Raw genomic sequence first — 22986 nt, 5'->3', positions numbered from 1 at the left:
AGAAGTATTGGATCCTCTGAACAACTTAATCCCTGACATAATCCCTAACTTTAATTTAGTCAAATTCATGTTCACACAAATAGAGGCACACAGAAACCAGAGCTGGTTGTATCGGCGTTACCCGACAAGAGAGGGAGAGTGCGCCTTAAATATAATTTCTTTTGTGTTGCTGCACTTGATGTCCTTCACACTGATGTGTCTGCCTAGGTGTCACAAAGCATTTCCAATAGCAGCCACACTAAAAGCAAGATGACATTACTCTATTGTTAAAGGCAGACAGGAATAACACACTGCTGAGGTCACTTCAGGCATGAACCAGCTTCACTGAAGCTTTCACACATTTCATTTCGCTGATTTCGATTTCTAACCAAACACTTGTATGCATCAGCTTGATTTGAAATAGCAAGCTCGCAGAGGATTAGAAAAGATTAGATCATAATGAGAAAGACGCATGAGCACTTTAAACTCCACTAAATATCTTTCAATGAGCGAGATCCAACAATTACAAGAGCAGACAAAATCTTACTGTTCTGCACACGTGTTGGCCTCACTCCAGTTAAGGTGTTATGCAGGTTAAGCTGTTTACGTGCACCTTTGGTCCGCTGAGATTGATTATTCCCGCTGTCATGAATAAACCATCTAACAGAATATTATGTGGAGTACTTTCTTGGGACGCATCAGTCCACACAAGGGCATAGGTTTAGTTTCAGTGGGGCGAATCAAATGAAGTCAGGTGTTCGCTGTTTCCTGCATTCATATTAATCTAGTAAAAACAAATTATGATGAAGCTGGTTATTGTGCTTTCCACACCTTATTTTTATTCTTTATTAAACCTTTATTTAATCAGAAAGTGTCTTAAAATCTCAAAGAAAAAAAAAAACACCGCAGCGCTCACTTCTGCTCATCAAACTTAATTGCTGTGAGTGTAATTGAAAGCAACTCTGACGAGCATATCACCTCCTCTCCTCTCTGATCAGGGTTTTGGCAGCTGGACAGTCAAAGGATATTGGTCTGTTTACAGCGATTTTTGGAGTAAATCAACTCAAACTGAAAAAAAAAAAAGTGACAAAGGACAAAAATAGATATTGAAAATCGAGCGGGACATGTCCTCCCTATATACCCTGTGGAAATGACACCCTTGAGTCCACCAGTGATAAAAAAAAGATGAAAAGAAGCAGCAATCTTCTCAGCGTCTAATATGTGATGGGAAAGAGCTGATGATCCTGAATTGATGAGATTATGTGAATATTTATGCAGGTGGCAAAACAAAGTGAAAGGAGTGAGATGTTTACATGCATCTTGGTATCTATCCTTTATACAGCTGTGCAAGATGAAAAGGTGGACACTTCTCATGTAAGAGAGAAATGGTATTAGCCGCTCTAATACACTGTTATATCCTAAGACAACTTATCAACCATTTCCCTTTGTCAGCTAAGGAATGCTTGCTGATGTTGTGTAGGGGTAAAAAGATCCCTAATCTGAACATGTGGCTTGATGATGTTGTCAGTACTCTTGAGTTGGAGAGGATCAGATATATTAGAATTGAGCAGGTGAATGTATTTGACACCATCTGGCAAACCTTTATCCAATATCTGGAGAAGATATCAGTGTAATGCCATTTGCAGATTCTTGTTAACAGTTTAATGTGGGATCCTTCAATTTTGTTTTGGGTGTCTAGGTAAGGTGGGTTGGGTGCTTTATCTTTTTCCTTTTTTCTCTATTTTTACTTATTTTTATATATTCTAAAAGACTAGGCGTCTGTATCAGTTTTGTAAATGCACTAATTATTTTCATATTGCATTTGTATATTACCAATAATTTCCTTATTTATTTTTATATATTTTCTTATGATCTGCACAAACTGACACCACTCTCAAAAAAATGCTTTATCTAGAATATTTGACCATCAGAGGTGGGCGTAAGTCACACATGTGCAAGTAGGACAGTAACATGCTCATGTTTAACCCAAGCAAAGATTGTAATGTGACTGCAGTTGGTTCGGATCGAGGTCGGAACATGTTCTCACCACAAACAAACTGCACCAGAGTTCCTTTGTAGAGAAGACCTCCTCAAGAAGGTCTCGGTCCAGTTGTTTTGGTGCGTACCCAGGTGCGATTGCTGTGTTCACACCTGCCCAAATGAATTGCGCTTAGGGGGGAAATGAACTTGAGTTTGATTGAACTGAACCAAACAGGGCAGGTGTGAAAGCACCCTTCACCTTCCAGTATCAAGCGAGTCCCAAGTTAGTGTATTGAGAATCAAGCAAACTGAGTTCCTCCTAGTCAAGCAAAACAAGTCATATGAAATTCTGATGATTTAATAAGCTAATAAGCTAGCTAAATATATACTGTAGATTCATGTGCCTTTCTTTGTGGGATTTATAGTGATGGATAAAGCTGCATGTTGTGGTGGTCCTGTCACTGATTTTAGAGCTGCAGACCTTGCACACTGCTGTCCTCATCTTACTACCATCATCAGTGAATCATTGAACCCAAATTTTAGTATTTTTTAGACTAGCCCCCTCCATGATAGCCGCCTCATGCTTTGGCCTCTACTGGTTTTGCTGCTGGTTGCCAGGTTTGCACTATAAATCATCCAATTATGTTTCAAAAAGAAAACATAATTTTTTAATATCTAGAAAAATTCAAGTATTTACTAAAAAAAAATGTCAAGTCCTCTCAAGCCAACTGTCTCAAGTGTCGAGTCCCTCACATCTGCTGATAACCGAAGTTTCTAAGAGTTATCACGTTTACTTGCACAGACAGTTCTGTCCCTGAAAGCTTATTGTCATTATTACAGTACACTGCAGAACTGATACCATCAAACACAATAAAGGATCTTCCTTCTGTGCTGGAAAAGGACAATAGTGCTTTGTGTTTATGAGAAATATACAAACAAGGGTAATAAATCGATGCTTCACCTGCCTCACAGCTGCACAGAATGGAGGCTTATTGTTTTAATGTGGTTACTAAAACTTACAGGAGGAAACGTCGGAGGAGAGACATTCTGCAAAGCATTTATACAACTGTACATAAATCTCACAAGTCTTTACTGTGTGCTGCATGCTGCTTGGCCATTTTTATTTATCATGACTGTAGTTACTTGCTGGCTTTTTCTGCTTCATTCTCGAGCAGCGACTTATCAATAGTTGAGATCCATATTGCAGTTTAAGTCTGAGAAGGTGTCTATTAGGCTCCACTAGTGAGACATGCTCCCCTGCAAGCCTTAATCAATAATCTCTGTTGGACATGAATTTTTCCTGTTTCCTCTCCTATTATAGACACAAAGTAATGGACTTTGCCTGTGGAGCCGAGTATTGATTGTTTTTATATTCATCTGTAACCAGTTAGACGAAGAGACAAAGAGATGAGGAGACTTTAATGCTTCCTGCGTGTTTCCTCGCAGGGCTATGATGATGGGTATGGTGGGGAATATGATGACGAGAGTTACGAAGCTTATGAGGATAACTACAGCAATCAGTCAAAGAGGTAATGTTTATACACGTACACACAAATGCTGGATAAACAAAAAGGGACTTTATTTTAATCACCATCTGTCTGCTGTCACCTAGAATACAGCATGTGAAGGGTCAACTGTGAGCAGCTGTCATATGGGCCATCCCTGCTTTACATTTCAGCTTTACATATGTTCATTAATAAAAAGTTAAGATATCCACTTAACTTTATTTGTTTACTCACAACATTTAACCTGAACCATGAATTAACACCTTTATCTCTAATTTGACAAAAGGACAAGTCTGATGATATTTCTATTTTTCTTACTGTCAACAAATCTCATAAAAAGACCAAACCAACACTGAACTGATCCCACTAACAAGTGGCATGTAACAAGCTGTGTATCCATAGCCTGATAGTGTATCATGATATGTGACTATAAAGCTCCACTGTCATCCAAGAACTATTAAAAACATATCAGTGAGCAACATGGGCACTGCAGTTAATGCCACATACATCGTCCTGCTGCTGTAAATACTCACTAGAGCACCGAATGTGTATACATCCGCAGCTACTGTAAAACTAGTCCCCAACAAATGTGCTATTTACACTGGTCTGAGCAATGTTTGCTATAAACCACAGTGCCCAGCTGCTACAGGAAAAAGTCCTTTCTAATATAATAAAAAAACAAAAACAAACATACATGTGACCTCTTTTTAAACATGGTATTTGATAAGAAACATATAAAAGTGCCAGCCTATTTTTACCCTTCCTCTCTGTCTGATTTAGCATTTCAGATTACTATGAATACGGACATGGAACCAGTGATGAATCCTACAACAACTACAGTAAGTACAACTTATTTTTTGTTTGGCAGAACATTGTTTTTGTGACCTGAACACTGATCCAAACATGAGTCGCACTCTTTTTCATTTGTCGTCCATCCTCTCTCTACCTGCTCACACTGTCAGTTGTCTATCGTAGCAAAAGGGCAACAGTCATAATTACAATATTAGAGCCAAAGCAATTAGTTGATCATTCTGGGCCATTCCACAGAAAAGTATTTGGCAGCTGGATAACCAATTCACCATTTTAAGTCTTCTTACAAGCAAAAATGCCAAATATTCTCTGATTACAATTTCTTAAAGGGCCAGTGTGTAATATTTGGAATGGTTTATTGTCAAATCTGAATCTGAATATTCTACCCATTAATATGTTTATATAAGTGTATAATCGCTATAAAAGCCAGAGAACCAGAGAACGCGTTTAATAAACCAACGAAGACAGCGGGAGGAAGGAAGAAGGAGGAGGAAACAGCAGAGAGTGTTAGTAGTTCGTTGATGGAGAGTAGTGAAAAGTTTTTTTAGTTATAAAGTTTGCGAATGGACCACACTTACCACGCAACAGGAGAGAATGAACCCGAACCGTCATCTGCGAGGAAAAGAAGACGCAACTTCACTCCTTGTGATGCACTCTCTGCGACGCTTTTCCTCCTGATGATATATCTCCCCAATGATGGTAGCACCAAATCCCATTCTGTGTAGCAAAATGGGAGCGAAGGATTCAGCCTCTCTTCTCGCCCGCTCAGTGTACTCCGGCTCTCATCTGTATGCTCCGGCTCAAATAGGTATGGCTCTGGATCTGTGTCCGCTACAAGAAACTCTTCAAAATCGTGTTCAAAGTCGTCCATTGCAGCTACTATAGTCCGGAGATATTGCTAGGCTAAATAAACAGCTGAGCTCTGTTTACAGGCTACGCTGTCAGTCAGTGTGCGGGCTGGAGATTGGTGGAGCAGAGAGGGGAGGGCTGCCCCGCTAGGTACTGTAAACGACTATGTGTGTATGAAGTGTGTGTGTTACGCCAGAAGAGTCAGAGTTTGGGACGGAGTCTTTTACCCCCTGGAGTGTTACCGGAGTTTTTGGAGTGCTCAAATAAACGGGCCTTTTTCCCGAACGCTACTCCGGTCTCCTGCTCAAGAGGGATTCATTACAATATCGTAACATGGTTTAGATTTCTAAATAAACATTCACCTCGTCGCTAGATAGACCTACTCCTGAAAAACTCATGTCTGTGCAAGGCTTTTCGTCCCTATGAGGCCACCGTCATTTACCCGATGGGAGGGGTGAGCGAGTGAGCCCTGCAATCTAGAATTTGATCGCTGATGTCACTGTTTTCAACCCATTTTACACACTGGCCCTTTAATTGTGAGCATAGCAGATTTTCTTTGTTTTACATCATTAGGCATTTTTGGACCAGAGAACCCCCTTTTCTCTTGTTTCTGCTCCGCAAGAACTATGAATTATTGTAAAGCGCCATTTTGAGGGAGTTTTTCAGAGTAGGTACACTCCCAGCACATGTGCAACTGCGATTGACCCAAGTGTACGATGATTGGTCAAACACATGAGCCAATGCAGCACTAGGGCTGTCAAAATTGCTCAAAAATGACGTTCAAATATTCCTTCTAAAAATAACTCATAGGTTTGAACCATTTGAATTTTTTTTTTTCCGCATTATGTCCACAAGAGGGCAAACTAATACAAGGAAAATACTTGTATATGTATTAATACAAGGAAACATAACTACCTGTAGGTATTTTTATTTCAACATAAACGTCTTTGAAAACATTAACATACCTACACATTAAAACACATAAAACAATTATCTATAACATTACGTTAGAAATGGCCGCGGACCTCTCGCTGGCCCCCTCTCTGACTCATCAGGCCACACTGCCCGCGGAAGTGCTGCGAAGAGCCTCGAACCGCCGAGAAGCAAAGCCAATTTCCGAATGTGTCAAGCCGGGTGACGGAGACAACAGCTGAGAGCAGAACCGCTTGTCGACCAGTGTGGAGAAATGCGCATCTGATGTGAACGGAAGTGCTCTGGCTCGTGCGAGAATTTCGGTGCGCTGCGCTTAGCAGCACCTCCGTGGGTGGTGTGGCCTTATGCAGTGCGTTCAGTGCAGCGGCCCAGGCCAACGCCCACTCACAAAGAGGACAGCTGTGATGGTGTTTTTGTTTTTTTTTTTCTCCACAATCGAATATCAATTTTCACATTTGAAGGTCCATTTTTTTTCAAATTCGAATTTAAATTCGAATTTAGAATATTCGTTGACAGCCCTATGCAGCACCAGCAAACACCATTTTTTAAAAACGCAAAACACAAACAACTGTTTGTTTGTGACAGGAAAAAACGCCCGAGTATGTTTGGGCCTTAAGCCTATATGCAGCAGGGGAAATACATGATTTTGACTTACCAAAGCAAAACAGGCATAGGACGGCTTACGTCAATTCACCATTTCTATTGGTTGTTTGAATTAATAGAAAAATAAGCCCTTGAGGGTAAGTAGCTCTCCAATGTATCATTACACTACAGTTCATGTAAAATCTTACAAAAAGTCATGCACACATTCATTTCATTCATTTTCCGCAACTGCTTATCCTCTTAGGGGTTAGGGGTGCTGGGGCCTATCCCAACTATCATTGGGTGAGAAGCAGGGTACACCCTGGACAGGTCGCCAGACTATCACAGGGCTGACACATAGAGACAGACAACCATTCACACTCACATTCACACCTACGGCCAATTTAGAGTCACCAATTAACCTGCATGTCTTTGTATTGTGGGAGGAAGCCGGAGTACCTGGAGAAAACCTATGCTGACACAGGGAGAACATGCAAACTCCACACAGAAGGGCATAGTTTGTATGATATCTTATGAATTAGTGCCCCTACCAGTTAGATTAGGTATAGGAAAAGAATTATGGTGATGTGACAACGTGATGAAGTGATTGCGCGATGTTATGGGTGTATGCAACTTAAAACAGCTCAATGCTAACTTCTGGTTTCACATGACACGCAGGCCCCGGTCTCCTGGGTCATAGTCTTGCTTTTGTTTGACCCATCCAACACCCCAAACTATAGACTATATCGCCTGTTCTTAGGGGAGCTCTCCAGAAGGCATTTCTTCTCAGGGAGTCCCCAGAACGTTTTGGTCTGAAAACACTTTTTATAAATTGAACATCTTTGGGGTTTTGAATGTTGGTCAGATAAGCACGCAATTACAAGGTTTTGCCATTGGCTTTAGGAAATAGTATTTTTTTTTTTTTTTTTAACTTTCTTTTAATGTTTTCACAAAATTAATCAAGGAAATAATTGTCAGGTTTTTCCAAAAATGAAAATAATGTTAGTTGCAGCTCTACACACTACTTAGAAAAGGACAGCACTGGTTGTACAATATGTAGTAGCAACAACTCCTCTCCTAAAACCTTTCCCAGTGCCATCCTTGTACCAAACTTTAAACCAGTACTTTTACAAAAGCAACAGTAATGTGCCTCTTTTGTTGGAGGTAATTAGTCACATTTGTAGCGTGTATGATTTTAAAAGCAGACTTTTTTAAAAAAAAAAAAAAAAACATCCTTGTATTTAAATTCATTCCTGACCAGAAAAAAAGTCTTGGCCGCACAATCCTGGCTGCTGCTGCACTGATATTTAAAAGATGTTGTGAAGCAGAGGAACAAAAGGAAAAAGCTTTGTGGTTCCAACCCACTTCTAATCATCCTCACCCAGGGGGCAGCTCCTGCATGCACCACATGACCTGCATGAGCTGCATTTGACTAGAGCAGTAAATGTGCCAGTGGAAGCTCAGGGGGCTAACCGATGCCCGTTGTAAAGGTGGAGTGTTTTGCCTTTTGGATATGTGCCCTCGTAGGCTTGTTCCAGAAAAGCTGTTACTATTGGCTTAGTAACCTCTGCTGTGCACACAACACTGCTGTCAGGTAAACACAATCTTCTATCTCCAAAAACACCTACTGTTTTGGAAGTTTTATTCCATCCTCCAAAGACTGTGTTAGGTTTCAAAAGAAAAGGGGTATTCAAATTGCATCTGACTATTGATTAAAACATTTAAAGCTTCAGTTGCAGCAAAAAAATTGAAAATCACCATGAGTGGAGTTACAATGTTGTCACATGACGGCGGCGATAAGCTGGTTGCCACAGCCGGTTTGCAGGCTCATTCATTTTCAGCACAATGAACTGTGCACTGGGGTGTTGAGGTCGGACCAAACCAAAAACCAAGGGGGCAATGATTTGATTTTCTGCTCCATAAACACTTTCTTATTTGGAAGCAGTGCAATGTGCCATGCAGCAGAGGTGGCTATCTTTATGTAATTTGGCTCTAAGGAAAGAGCTGCTGACAGTCACATCTCCGTACTGGTCCAACAGAGGGCAAAGTGCTTATGAAAATCATTTTCTGTGGAGAGAAACCTCTATAGTCGCTGGGATAGAATTTGCTCGCTTGAGTTTTCTTGTCTTTGGTTAAATGGGTTGTGAGAGGGAAAGTATACGATACCTGAGCTCACAGTTTGACTTTGTGATAGCACAGGGGATGCAGCAGCTTTCTACAATGTGTTTTTTTAACTGTCTTTGCAGAGGAGGAGTGGGCCACTACCCGTCCCAGTCTCAAAGCCCCAGTTTTACGGCTGACAAGAGGGGGCTACAGAAAACATCCCTATGGTAGATACTGAAGGTGCTCCAGATATGTGACCTCCAATTTCAAACTTTTTATATATTTTTTAAATTCCTCATAAAATGTTGTAACGTTTGCTTCTTTTGTTCCATCTCTTTCAGAAATTGAAATAAAAAATAACCCCATTAAAGCGCATAAAACCACAAACCTTAACATTACTGCAGTATTCAGATTGCTTTATTCATTCAGGAAAGAGTCATTTTTTTGAAAAATACAGTGAGGAAATGAAAAGTGACTTTCACCCATGCTCATCCATGTACAGGAAGGTTGTTCTTAAAATTGGCTGTTTAAATGCCTTTCATTCCCCCTCTGCTGCCCCACAAAAAAAAGTAGTTATTTCAGATTTTTGACATTAAACTATAGATTTTTTTTTTTATAAATTATGTATCAGACTTTGACAAACTAGTTTCCATTCATTGTCTTTAATGCAATGATTATCACAGCTTACTAGCCAAGCGCTGTAACGGCAGCAAGATGTTTGCCCTTCGACATGCTCAGATCAGGCATTCACAGTTTTAATTCGTTTGATCCTATGGGTCAGCGTCACAGAGCACATCTTTGCAGTTGTTAGACTGTGATTCTGACATGATTTTCTTTTTGTCAGGATATTGTGAGACATCCATGTCAGTCCTGTCCTACAAAGGCTAATGACAGTACAGTGTTGGTCAGAAATGAGTAATGACTGAAATTAAACATTTGGATATCTGTTCTGTCTTGTGGCCAAATTTCCTGGTTCTTTCTTGTTCTGATGTAGAGAAAATAGGACTCAAAAACTGCAGTAACTCCAAAATCCAACTAAAATCCAAGGTAAACCGCAGTAAATGGAGTTACAGCGCTCTGCCTTGGGTTCCCAGAGATTTGGGATTCTGTCATGCCAAGGAAAACCACAATGTATTTAAGCTAATGGAGACTGTGAGAATGTGAATGACGACAATGACCATAGCAAGATTAGCAATGAAAATGATGATTATGTAATCTTAATTTAGGTCAAACCCAATGAAATGAAGGTAAAGACGAGAACAAAATGATAATTAAGGGTTGTTTAAAATTTTCTCCGTTATCTATAAATGAAACAAATACAAATTTGACTCTTGGAAAAAAAAAAACAGTTTATCTAAAAAGATAAGACACTAAAACTGTAGTCACTGCACTTTACTCTTGCATTACCTAATTAGCTGTTTAAAGTGAAACTGACAATTTTAGTGCATTTTTGGGATTATAGGTTACATCACTGATCCTAGATTTTAGACAAAAATATTACTCTATAAATAAACCTATTTAATAAATACATTACTGTATACCTATAACACATTTGACTGGACAGGCAAACAAATGTGTAGCCACTTTTTTCACTTTTAGTGTTAGCGTAGCTCCTGTAGTTAGCCTTTGTAGGGCAGAGCTGTCTTTCACGATGAACCGACAAGACCCACAAAACAAGCAAAATTATAATTTTTCTTACATTTGAGTGGCCCCTGCAGTTTGACAAATACCCTAGAGCAGTGGTTTTCAAACTTTTCGTGGCCAAGGCACACCAAAGGGCGTGCCAAAATCCTAAGGCACACCTGTATTTATTTCTGTGCACAACAGCCTCCATAATGTGCGTCTAATCACGACATAAGTGTTTATTCACTAATATCAAAATACAATTGACAACCAACTACTACTTATGAAATATTCACCAACGAAATGATTCAAAATTACATCAAAGCACCAATAACCCATCCATTTAAAGCGTAAAGTGAGACAATGTAAGATAATGTGACGTGTCACACACTGATAATGCCCCCGTGCAAACGTCAAAAAATAGGTTCCCCTTGAAGGTTTTTTTAAAATTAAATTACATCTTTAGATTAGAGTTTGCCTCTTTATTAGAAAATTGGTGTGCATACCATACTGATACATACAGTCAATTAAAAATCAACTCATGGCTTTTTGTATAGGCCCAGTTTAATATTGCAATAATAATGTGTGGTTATCACAAAATCCCATGGCCACGGCACACCATTCGAGAACCACTGCCCTAGAGTGCGCCCTTGTGAGGGTGAAAAGCAGGTAGAAATGACTTTTATGAACTTGGGTTTTTTAATTGCTGTTTAAAACATATTGGCAGTTTTTTTTTCCCCTTATCTTTCATAGTTTAAGAAAATAGCGCACACACGGCTTGGCTCATTGTGGTTCACCCAAAATGACTTTCCAGGCAGGATGAGTCTTTAACCAGCCAGAGCCGCAGAGCAAATGTGACTTAAAATTTAAAATGAGCTTTTCTCAACCTGCACCACCTTTCTCCACAGTTCACTGATTTGTGTGGCTGAGGGCTGACTGGTTTAAGTGGATCTTTGCCAGACTAACACTTATGGCGAAGATTTAACCTTGTGAGATTCAGACTGACTTCTTTAAGACAAAATTGTTTTCTGCAAATGTATTCATTATTTTGCTTAGTTAAGATAAATCAAGAGCAGTTTCGTGGTTGATAATTTGTCCCTCGGAGCGTCTGCAGATCTGTTTTGGTCTGCAGAAGCTTCACATCCTGTTTAATTCCAACTGTGACTTTAACTTGTTGCATGATTCATGCCCACTGCTCTGAACACAAATGACCTAATACACTTTATTAAAGGCAACAAATGGAAACTTTTCCAGGATTGAAGACCTGAACACCAAGTGACTAGATGATCTGAACATTTCTTATAAAAAATAAAGTTTAATGTTCAGAAATCTAAATTGAGCCTCGAGTTTCCCCATAACTGACTGCTATATGAACCTCTGATGACTTCATGGTAAAACTGAGTTGATACCACAGACTAAAGTTAGCCTAAGTTATATTGTGACTTTAAATGATATAAGATGTGAGATCGTAATCGTGCAAAAATTTTCTTTGTTTGGGTTGAAAGCAATCAGCAATGTACAGTGTGTAATTTATAATGCGTGCTTTGTTCTGTGTGTAATCTGTATTTGTACATAAAGCATTTAATAAAAACAACATAAACCTCAACACAGTGTGTAAGACTCTCTAAATAGGAGGCTATGGAGCTATAAATTGGTCTTTGTTTGTTAACATTAACATCTGCTTGCAGGTAACAGCTAACTCGTTTCATAAAGAAAGCCCACCAACCGGTCCCTAATGACTCATTTGTTAAATAATTTATATTCCTGCTCAATCGTCCTTGAATCTTTCATCACGTTCTTATTTGGAAACTAATAAATTTCTTTCCTTAATCCATTCTGTGACGTTTTACATCATTAAACAGACACTGATTGACTCTGAGAATGATATGGAGTAAAAAGAGGTAAGAAGTCCTCATATATTATCATAATAATGCGCTCGGCGTTTGAAGCTGGCTCGTGAAGAGCATAATGGGCCATACAGGATGTACTAGATCTTGGTATTCACCCTCTGATAGTATGCACTCAGTGTGCTGTGTCTTTTATCTGCGACTCATCAATGTCTCTGCTAACCTCTTTCTGCATTTCTGTCATTTAACCTGAGAAAGCTGTATATATATATATATGCACTGCAACTTTCCGTGCTTTAAACATCAAAGCTGAAGTCCATTTTAGCCATTTGAATTCTCTTCTGTGATTAGTACACCTGAAGCCTGGCTCTCATTAAGAGTGTAGATCACGGGACTGAAAGGAAGACTAAACACTAAGCAGGTAACCCTAATAATAATGCTAATTTAATCGGACAATGCTAACTTCCACCTAAAAAAAAGTAAACCTGCCCTTTTTAACCCCAAATAAAATCCCTTCATGTCGCTAACTAAATAGCCCATAAGGAATTCAGCTAAACTGTGATAAAAGGAATAATAATAAAAGACACTAAAATAATGTCCGGCAAACTAAACATCACATCAGTGATATAAATAAATGCCAAAAATTTGCTCAAAACTTCTCATAAAATTTCATATTTATAACACCTTGAATTGGTTTACTTTTTTCACAGTGATGGAATGTAATGACTGTTGTGTGCTACGTGTTGCATGCAGTCTGTCAGTGTTGTTTATTATTGACGATACATCGGAGTGACATGTTGTTTTGTTTTCTCTGTAGTTAAAGAAACACACAATTGTGTGATTTGGTCAAAGCAGAGACGAATGGAGCAGGTGAGTGGAAACATTCACCAGAGATGTTCTTACATTGTCACACTGTATGCTAATGACAGTACTCATGGTCAGGTTTGTAGAAATCATTTACTTTTAACATTTAAATGAGACATTATTAACAGAAAATGAGCAAGTTTGGCTCATTCCGCCTCCTTGATTGATTTCATTTTCCAACCAATTAGCAAAGACTCACAGCTAACAGTTTAAAGCAGCCTGAAACTTCCTTTGTGTTAATGAGTATGAGTTTGTGTTATTACTAATCCTGCTTTACAGCTGAACTTGTCCATTTTATGTTTTGTGATTAAGAGTAATACTTTCTTGTGTCTCACTGTGTGCACACTGTCAAAGGAGTGAAATATAATTTCCACCTCGCTGCACAGTCTCATGAATCCACCATTAAAGCTCATTTACATCAACTACAAGTGTTACAGTGAGAAGTTTTCATAACTCTGACATCTCATTAAAAACATAATAAAGCACAGACATGCAATTAAAATAATGGAAACAAAAGGGATAAAGGAAAGGAAATCTTACTGAAACTGCAGTGTGTTTAGAAGTAATCAATCATCTGATTAACACAGGAGAGTAGGGACTATATGAAGCTGGGGTGCAGTGTGGAGGACTTTAAGATTAATCACACATAATGTAGAAAAACAAACTGCTAGTAAGCATTAATGATATTTACTGTACCTACATTAGCTATTATTACAAACCTTCTTTTCTGTCAAACAAATGTGTTTTTCTTCTTTCGTCTGCACCACTTATTTGCATCTTTTCTTCCTGCTGTTTCTGCTATAAATCCTATTTGTGTGTATTTTTCACCCCAACCTGTGTTTCATAGCTGTGCAAACACGGATACACTTAATCCCAAAGGACAGATACCATACCTGCTGGTCTATTCATAATTCATGCTCCTCTTCTGACATTGTTCCAAAGGTGCAATTCTTTTGGAAAATGTATTCAAAGGCATAACACCTTAATTGCACACTTGTGCTGTTAATGCATGACAAGATTTATGAACAAAGCTGACCCAGAAGAGCAAGATACAGCACCGATAGTTGTTTATATTGGTGCTTAATTGTTAAGAGATAGATTTCTCCTGCGAGGCAGCAATAAATCACGATTTTTCATTTGTTACACGCACAAATACGCTATGATTTTTCCCTAAAATAATTTATTTTTTACTCGTCGCTCTTAATGGGCTGTAGCAATGGCTGCAAAGCATATTAATAGGATTGACTGAGACAGGCAAGGCACCTCTTAAAGCTAAAGTAACTTCTTTCCAAACTATTTAACTTGAATAGCTTCTGATCCGTTTTTTTTTTTTGTTTTTGTTTTTGTTTTGTTTTTTTTAGGTGCTGTATGTAACATTCATAAACTAGATATAGGGGAGTCATGGCGTCCTGAGCAGAGAGTGAAGTCACGCTACCTCTGTTAATGTTATAGTCTGAGCTATTCTGTGGTTTATTGTAGTAAACCTGCCTAACTGTGCGTGCATGCTAGTGCGTGTGTATCCCACAGGTTAGCTTGTCGCCACTACTCTACACTGTGCTCGTCGCCACTACTCTGCACTGTGCTCGTCGCCACTACTCTACACTGTGCTCGTCGCCACTACTCTGCACTGTGCTCATAGGATGGTTACTTTTATACAGCCTGCTTGCACTGAAAACACAGACATAGGTCAACTGTGCGAGTATCTTATTAATACCTATACTTCCATTTATTGTAAGGCTGTAGTAATTGTGACAGAGGTAGAGGAGGAAGCGACGTGACAAAATCTGAATAACATACAAATATCTCTATCTATATTGTGTGAGAGGGGTCAACGTTGACTTCTTCACATAACACGTAGCCTAGTATGCTAGTAGGTGTAGCATCCTACACTAGTGACAGGTTTTATGTGACATACTGTAAAACTTCAATTAGTAGCCCAGACTATTATTTGCTTAAATCACTGATATCAGCGGGCCTCTATTTGGGACAGGCCTTTAACTCCTTTCACACAAAACCGTTGCTCAGCAAAGATGGGAAATACAATCAAATTGTTTATTTAAACCAGTATGAATATTACTTATATAAAAATAAGGCTTCACATAACATATTAATTATGAAACATTCATTTGATCCAGCTCCGACAGACAGAGCATCAGAGTAAGAGAGCGTTATGGCACTCGAGCATTATGGCACCCAGCATACCGACACAACACAACTTCATCCCGTTAAAACAACACTCAGAACTTGGATTAATTTCTATGAAGAACCCTTTTGATTCTCTTGATCCAAGGACCCTCAACAGACTAAAGGAATATAAAAACTTACAGGATAATCGAGGAATGGATACATAATTTGAGGTAGCCAACAACTTCGAAGAACTTCTATTGCTTGACAACCAGACCAGGCGTCTAATTGAGACAAGCCTTTATTTGTCAAAATGTGTAGCCACAGCGGGCTAGTAAAGGGGACTGGGTGTTTAATTGGGACTAGGCTTTTAACTGAAGTTTTGCGGTATGTCACATGAGATGCGTCACAGAGATGTAAGTGACAAAACTCAGGTAATAGGTAGTTTTGGAACCGAACAGTTTCATAATGTTAAACGACATGTTTAAAAAAGCGACTATTATAAAAGCTTATTTCTGTCGTTGTGGGGCTTGTTATACAAGTTATTTTGAAAATTATTGTTTAGGTTAAAGTAGGAGAATGTGTTGGTACCAGGACGGCATCATCACCACTACCCCATTCCGCCTGGTTGTTTAGCACTGTTTAGAGTTAACTCTTAGCCACTGACTCAGCCACCTCCATGTTGAGAACTGTGTCGAACTCAAACGACTCATGTGTTCTCAATTTCGCATAGGGCCCCCTTAAAATGCCTGAATATGTGCTTACAAATGTAGAGCTGGGAACTTTTGTTTTCTAGCAGGTTTCACTGGAAATACTTCATCCAGGGACAGTCAGTCAGTCAATAGTCAGCTGCAAACATGAACACGTTACAGTCTCAAGTGTCTCATGAGAAAGCGTGTGTACTTTGGAGTTATTCTCAGCTTGGGAAACAAAAGAGATTACTTTCTGCAAAAGAAACAGAATTTTAATTAACGAACAAGTTCAGGAGGAACAATCTGTTTTTGTCTGAATCCACAAAACTTCAGATATAATGAAAGCACTTTTCTCCAAACTTTATAAAACAAATCGTGCTTTTAAACTGGGATGAAAGCATGGCAGCTCCCATTTATATCCAACAGACTTTTTCCTTATATTATTATATAATGATGGGCCAGTTGCTTTAACATGGTGGCCAAAATAATAGACACACATAGTGGGTTGAGGTTTTTGTTTTTTGTTTTTTTTCCCCCCACAGTAATGCTGAGATCGCACTGGCAGCTGGAGTGCTGTTCAGCTGTATAGTACAATTACTGGACAGCCTAACTCTGCAGCTCTGTAACACGACTCACATCATGCTCCCTTTGCCTTTCTGCAAAATAGCATTTTCTACTTGTACTTGTGCTTCTTTCCAGAGCAGAAGGCACGGGAATCTGCTCCCAGAGGACTGAAGATTGTGCTCAGCCATCAGACATGTTCGGGCCCTTCATCAGTCAGGAAAGCAACTCGGTGCGTATTTCAAGTTGTTCTACATAAAGCATCTAACTATAAAGCTGTCTGCATTTTGCCTTAGTACTGAGTTGTGAAAGATTACTTGTTAAGGTTACATGAATAATTGCTGAGTCAAAGATGCAAAAAGAGTTTGCGATTCATGAGAAATGTCACACTATCATGTAGTATATTTTTCAGGGCAGTTTTCTCAGGTAGCATTTTTGTAAATCAACAATTTGATAAACAAATATAAAGAAAACAACATATTCAAGGAAAAACAAAGCAGCTCAGACGGCTAATTGGAGAGATTCGTGTCATTTAAGGATCATCAGTGATTCAATCCAAGTCCACTGCTATATTATAAAACTGCCAAGAATTAAAAGGATGGTGATTAAATAACTGTAATTGAATAATTGTGAATAGTTGTAATTATAATTCCCTATTTTCAGTGTTCCCCCCACCCTTTCTCAAAACTAACTCCCATGTTTATTTGCACCTACGAGTTGGAAGTGATCAGTGTTGCTTGAAACTCAGTGTATGCCAGTGATGTTCATGCAGCCTTTGCCAGAAGCACTCTCAGATCCATTTTCATAACAAGCCCGCCGCCAGCTCGAAACCAGCCAAGAGCCGAAATCCCAAAGCCTGCTGCGGATGTTGATGCGTTTCTTAAAGTGAATGCCACTGATAAAACTCTCACATTCAGATTACAAAAAGGGGATCCATTACTCATTGTGCCTTTCTCTTGTTTTCCACAAAGAATAGAGTCCGAGGTGCTTAAAGACTTTGCAGCTGTCTTCACATTTCTCTGCCATTAGTCCACACATGGATCCACCATGATTCTTGTCCATTAGGCAGTCCTGGGCTGCAGCCTCGGGCGCAATAAAAAAACTGGCAGCTGTTTGTTTTTGTTGGTTTGCCAAGTTTATCACCTCTGGCAACGTTGTTTATGCAGCCACAACACTCTTAATAGAATACACATTAGTTTATTTAGTGAATACTCTCTGCTTATGCATCTGTTCCTGTGGAAAATAAAGATAAACTCTGGTTATATTAACTTTTATGTATTGAACGCAGATGCGAGGAGAGATGATGGAACATGAAAATATGATGGCAAAGACAAATGACTCGCAGGTAAGGAGGTGATTGTGTGTATTAGCTCTTATTTTTCACTGTTAGTCAGTGGGCGATTTGAGGGGGGATGTTGAGGGATGCCATCCCTCTCGTTATTAAAATGACCAAAATGCATCCCCCCTGTTAACCTGCCATGTCCCTCGAGGTCACTAATAGATGGAACCACCTATAAATTACTGAGAATTATTAAATTTTGACATCTCACATGATGTGATTCAGCCAATTAAATCTGTGCAAGGTGATAAACATTGCAACTCGAGTCAGTCAGTGTGTGGGATACAAACACACGGGAGAGACGAGACAAGAGACAACAGTCAGAGAATAAGTGAGTCACAGAAAAGTAATTTCACATGGCTCGCTCTAAAAAGAGAAAAGTAGACGGTAATAACAGAGCTTTGAATCAAGAGTGGACCAATTCTTTCATGTTCATTCTTCCCACTGATACAAATTAACACATCGCTTACTGACTAGAACTGCCCCGACCAAAAATATTCCTAGTCAACCAACAGTAGTCATTTAGGGCCATTAGTCGACTAGTTGCCCACATGTTTCCGATATTAATTTATTTAATTATATACACACACACACACACACACACACACACCACAAATATTTGAGTTGAAGGTGTGAGAAAGAATAGTATCAATAACATTGTTAACACTGTGCTACATTACAGAGAAGTAAAGAAGTAATGATTGTGCTAAGTGGCTAATGGGCATGTAGCTACTTGCATGTTTCAGATGATACGTCATGTTTGTAGTCGACGAATGAAGATGAGTTTACATATCACCTTGGGTTCGTCCTTCACCTTCTCAAAATGATCCCACACTTTGGATTTCCTGCCCGATACGTTATTAACTAGCCTGTGGAATAAACGTGTGTCTGTGTCTGTCCATTCAAATTAAATTCCCACATGGTTTAGTCATATAGGTTTTGATTTATTTATTTTTTCCTGCGACTTAGTGACCAGTGAAATCTTGCCTTTCTAATAATCTTTCTGGTTGACTGAGGTTTGGTCAACTATGAGGGGAAAGCCCTATTACTGACTATTAAAATAACATACATGCAGTTAATCTTTGCCTATGTATTATTAGAAAAAAGGTTGTACTTCAAGAGAATATTTTTTTTTTTGTTTTTTTGGTTTCTTTTTTTGGGGGGGGGGGGTTAGATGAGAAGATCAATATTCACTGAAATGCAGGAAATTAAGTTTGACACTCAAAAATTTCCCATGGGAGCAAGCAGAGTTAGACGAACATGAATTATTCTAGATTTTTCCCAAAATGTAGAACAGTACCTCTCCTAAGTATGGCACTAAATCTTATTCTCCTAGTAGGGCTGTACTGAATACTTTCAAAGCTTTCAAGTTTCAATCGTCACATTGACATTCAAACGCTGTGCAGCTTTTTGCATGTTGATTCATACCTGGTATTCCTGCACAGTTCCAGATAAAGATCAGACTACACTATCATTGGTATTACACTATTTGATTCCAGTGGTGGCAGCATAGGATTGTTTCTAATGTGATCCAAACATTTCCAATAACTCCAGACATTTGTGAAGTCCAAAAGTCAAATTTTTGAGAACAAAAGATAGATATAATCATTTTCAAAATTCACAACATGCTTTAATTTAATTAAATATTCTGCTTCAGTTCATATTTTTGGGTGTTTAGTCTTTCAAAATCATTTGCTCTCCCACTTGTTGCACACAAAGGGAAGCACAGACCTGTATTAACAGGACGTCACTATAACTAACATTTATTCATTAAAGAATGTTGATTTAATTAAAAAAGACTGACTCATACAATGTGATAAATTGCTTTATTTAAATTGAGGATTTTGTTGGGGGTTTTTTAAGGGTGATGACATAAAAAAAGACATTCAAAGCTTTATTCGAAAACCTCAATAGAAGCTTTGAATGTTAAAAAAAAGAAAGAGAGAATAGAAGACATTCAGCCCAGCCCTGTCTTCTGGTGCTGTCACTGACTTAGTAATGAGACAAGAAAAATAGAAAAATAAATATGCATGATTGAGAAAAGAGGTTGCACAACTTGAGCTGACACCAACACATTCTGCAGTCATGTAATGATACCATCTGCTTGTGGGTTCACAGTGGCTGAGAGGAAGAGGGGGAGAGACAAACTCAGATATGCAACGCGCTGTACTCGCTAATTCAGTCAACGGCTGTGTGAACAAATAAATGATGGCTGCCAACTCCCATGGTTAGTGCCTTATTTTCTCCAATAATTGCACCTATTTGTTCTTAACAAGACAATAAAAGCTCATTTGAAAAGGTGGAGGTGAGAGTGGGAAGGTCTATCTGCTTCCATCTCCATCTCAAGGACGAGCTGATTGTCTCTGGCTAAGAGCTGCATCTCCATACAGAACATCACCCTGGATGTCAGATGAGTGTTGACAGATTATAACTGGGGGATTCATAAAGAGACAGCCGGTGGATCGAGGGGAATTACTGTACTGCATTTGATGCACACCCAGCCAAAATGTCAGACTCGGGGCTCAAAGGCTCGCTGCATATACAAACTACTGTGCACCAAGGACACACTGTCATTTGTCATACATCCTCAGAATCCATTCAGACAGATGACAACATGCCTGTCACATGAATATGTCTGCAGATTATTATAAAGACTGAAAGGAACATAAATAGAATTTTGAAATAAACATTTTGGATTTGCTTTCTTGCTAAGATTTAGATCTGACCTTTAAATATGGAGCTACAGCCTGGAGACAGGGAGCTTAACTTAGCATATAGAATAGTCAAGAAATAACCATCACATAACCATTTATAGGACCACAAATTGTTGTTTTAACACCTATTTTTGTAGGACTTAATCAAATAAAACAATGTGTTATTAGTGGGCTTAAGAGGTGCTCGTAGGCAGTTTTTATTTTCTTTTGTACAGAGCTAAGCTATCTGTTTCCAGTCTTTATGCTAAGCTAAAGCAAGCATCTCCTGTATCTAGATTCATATTTAGCATGCAGTCACGAGAGTGGCGTCGATCTTCTCAATTAATCCATGACATGAAGGAAGATAAGCATATTTCCCCAAAATGTCTCCTTATTCTTTTAAATATTTACATTTATGTTGCTCTAGTGTATGTTTCTCTTTTCTTTTTTGTGTTGCAGGTTGTTGAATGCTATGAAGACAACAACAGGTCGCGTTCCTGTTCCTGTTCCAATAAAAGTAAAAACTTGTGCTAAAGAATTTAAGTGTTATATTTTCTTGACTTGTAATAATGTCTTCAGGTTAGCAAATATTCACTGGTAATGTCGTCACACCTGAGCTGACTGCGTTCCAGTACAAGAGGTCGAAAAACCAAGATGTTGTTAGCATTAGCAGTTCTAGCCATGTTAGCTATTGTTAGCAATTCCAGTTGATAACACATGATTAGCCTACGCTGTAATTCGTGCGTACAAACACTGCAGCAACATGTCCAGAGATAGAATTTGGACAGTACTGTGTGTATGACTGTTTAAATGAGATACAATTAAGGCAAAGGTGCTAATAAACAGTATTACGGCAGCTTTTACTACTGTTGATGCACCTTCTGTGTCATAACATCTGACTTCAGGGGGCGTTTCAGTTGAAATATCGATGTGGGAACTTGGAAATTTCAACTTCCCAGTGCAAATGGAGCACACAAATAATCCATGCTGTCCTTGCAGCAGAAAAAAAATATTTTCCTCTGATGTTTGAAATGTGTTTTTAGCATAATGTCACTTATGTTCACATTTATCGCAACATTTTGTATCTTGTACGATGTTATGGCCTCAAGTAAAAGCACTTGACTCTGGAAATATACAAGCACATCTCAACACGACTGCACCTTATTCTAGCCGTGTTGTCATCTGGCGGCTGCTGTCATTACCAACCCGAGTGCACCCTGTGTCTGTTCCCAGCTCACTAATAAATGGTTCACTTAGTGCTGCCAACATGAACATGTTAGTTCATTAAGCAAGTCGAGCCCACTGCTGGCGTTCTGGCCAACTGTCACAGCTCTTTACGAGCCCAACCCGTCAGTGCCGCCGGAATATACTTCAGCAGCCAGACACAGCTCACACCTCGTGTCAGTTTCTGAGTGGTAGTCATAATGGATGGCGCCGTCTGCATCTCTACATATGGTATGCAGTGATTAACACTTGAGATTGATAGAAGCAATACAAGTATCCCACTGTTCAAATAAATGTTCACAAATCACGTCTTTCTGAATTTGTTTGTTCATATTCGATTTACAAAACAATAAATCGATGGCCTCGTAAACTGGGCACATCTCAGCTCCTCGCAACACGCTCAACTTGAACAGCTTGCAGGGCTAACGACTCAGATTTGAGGCAGAAGATCATCCATTGCTTATCTTTTTGGGTGGAAAGGGATTTCATGAATCTGCTCAACTGTATAGCAGACTCATTTCATCAAAAACATCCCACCCCTGATTCTGGCATTTGTTTAATTCATTTGCTCCATGACATACACTCCACGCAGCCTGTCAGCCGGCGCAGCGTTTATCTTCCTCGATATCACTTGATCTAAGTATTGGAAACACAAAGACACCAAAGTGGGTCAGGATCTAGGCGAGTACCCAGAAATGTTCAATGATGCAAAACAGTGCATGGTTATAACTCTAACACACAGCATTTCCCCCCAGCCAGGGACGGGTACCTGAGCAAACTCAGCTCTGTTTAGACAGCTGCTTGATGAGCCAGAATAGAAAATGAGGACTTATAATCACCCGAGTCGAAAAGGGCCTCTTCACCGGCGTAGCACTTGTGATGAAATGGTGTGCAGAGTCAGAGTCCTTGACGTGTTTTGATGATTCTCATGTTGTTCGCCTTGCGACAGCAGGCTGGGATCTAAGCCAGGTGACAGAAGGTGAGGATATATAGCTTGAGCTGCAGTTTTAAAGAAGTTATGTGCTACTGTAGACAGGACTACTATATCTGATCTTAGCTCCCCTTTTTGTGCACAAAAACAGCCCCCTCCAGCTCATTAGAGCTGTTTTTTGGAGAGATGATGAGTTCTGACATGTTGTGCTGCTTTGTGCATGTGGATAAACAAAGCAGCAAGTGAACTGAGCTAACTATGTTTTCTACTGATGAGGTCATCGAGGACACAAAACGTCTCCAGAATTACAGAGCTGCTTTGACGCACAAGATTTTGTTTGGTTCAAA

At 39.2% G+C, this 22986-nt stretch overlaps 1 protein-coding gene across 2 annotated transcripts in view; it reads left to right on the top strand.

The window, feature by feature from the left end:
* khdrbs2 (KH domain containing, RNA binding, signal transduction associated 2) overlaps positions 1-20690 on the top strand; it is a 97841-nt gene extending 77151 nt beyond the window's left edge. The window contains exons 7-13 of one of the 2 annotated variants that reach the window (XR_004500874.2): positions 3406-3488; positions 4245-4303; positions 8885-8981; positions 13029-13081; positions 16596-16684; positions 17741-17797; positions 19910-20690. Coding sequence is in view for 1 of the 2 variants with exons in the window: in XM_033612812.2 (XP_033468703.1) it covers positions 3406-3488; positions 4245-4303; positions 8885-8979 (237 nt within the window). In the remaining variant the exon portion in view is untranslated. Of the gene's footprint in view, positions 1-3405; positions 3489-4244; positions 4304-8884; positions 11971-13028; positions 13082-16595; positions 16685-17740; positions 17798-19909 lie in introns of those variants that run through there. The other variant, XM_033612812.2, reaches the window with a different exon arrangement.
* The last annotated feature ends 2296 nt before the right edge of the window (positions 20691-22986 follow it).

The sequence above is a fragment of the Epinephelus lanceolatus genome, chromosome 17 (genome assembly GCF_041903045.1).
Source record: "Epinephelus lanceolatus isolate andai-2023 chromosome 17, ASM4190304v1, whole genome shotgun sequence".
NCBI lineage: Eukaryota > Metazoa > Chordata > Actinopteri > Perciformes > Serranidae > Epinephelus > Epinephelus lanceolatus.
Note: the sequence above shows the minus strand (reverse complement) of the source record. Positions and strands in the feature narration are given on the sequence as shown.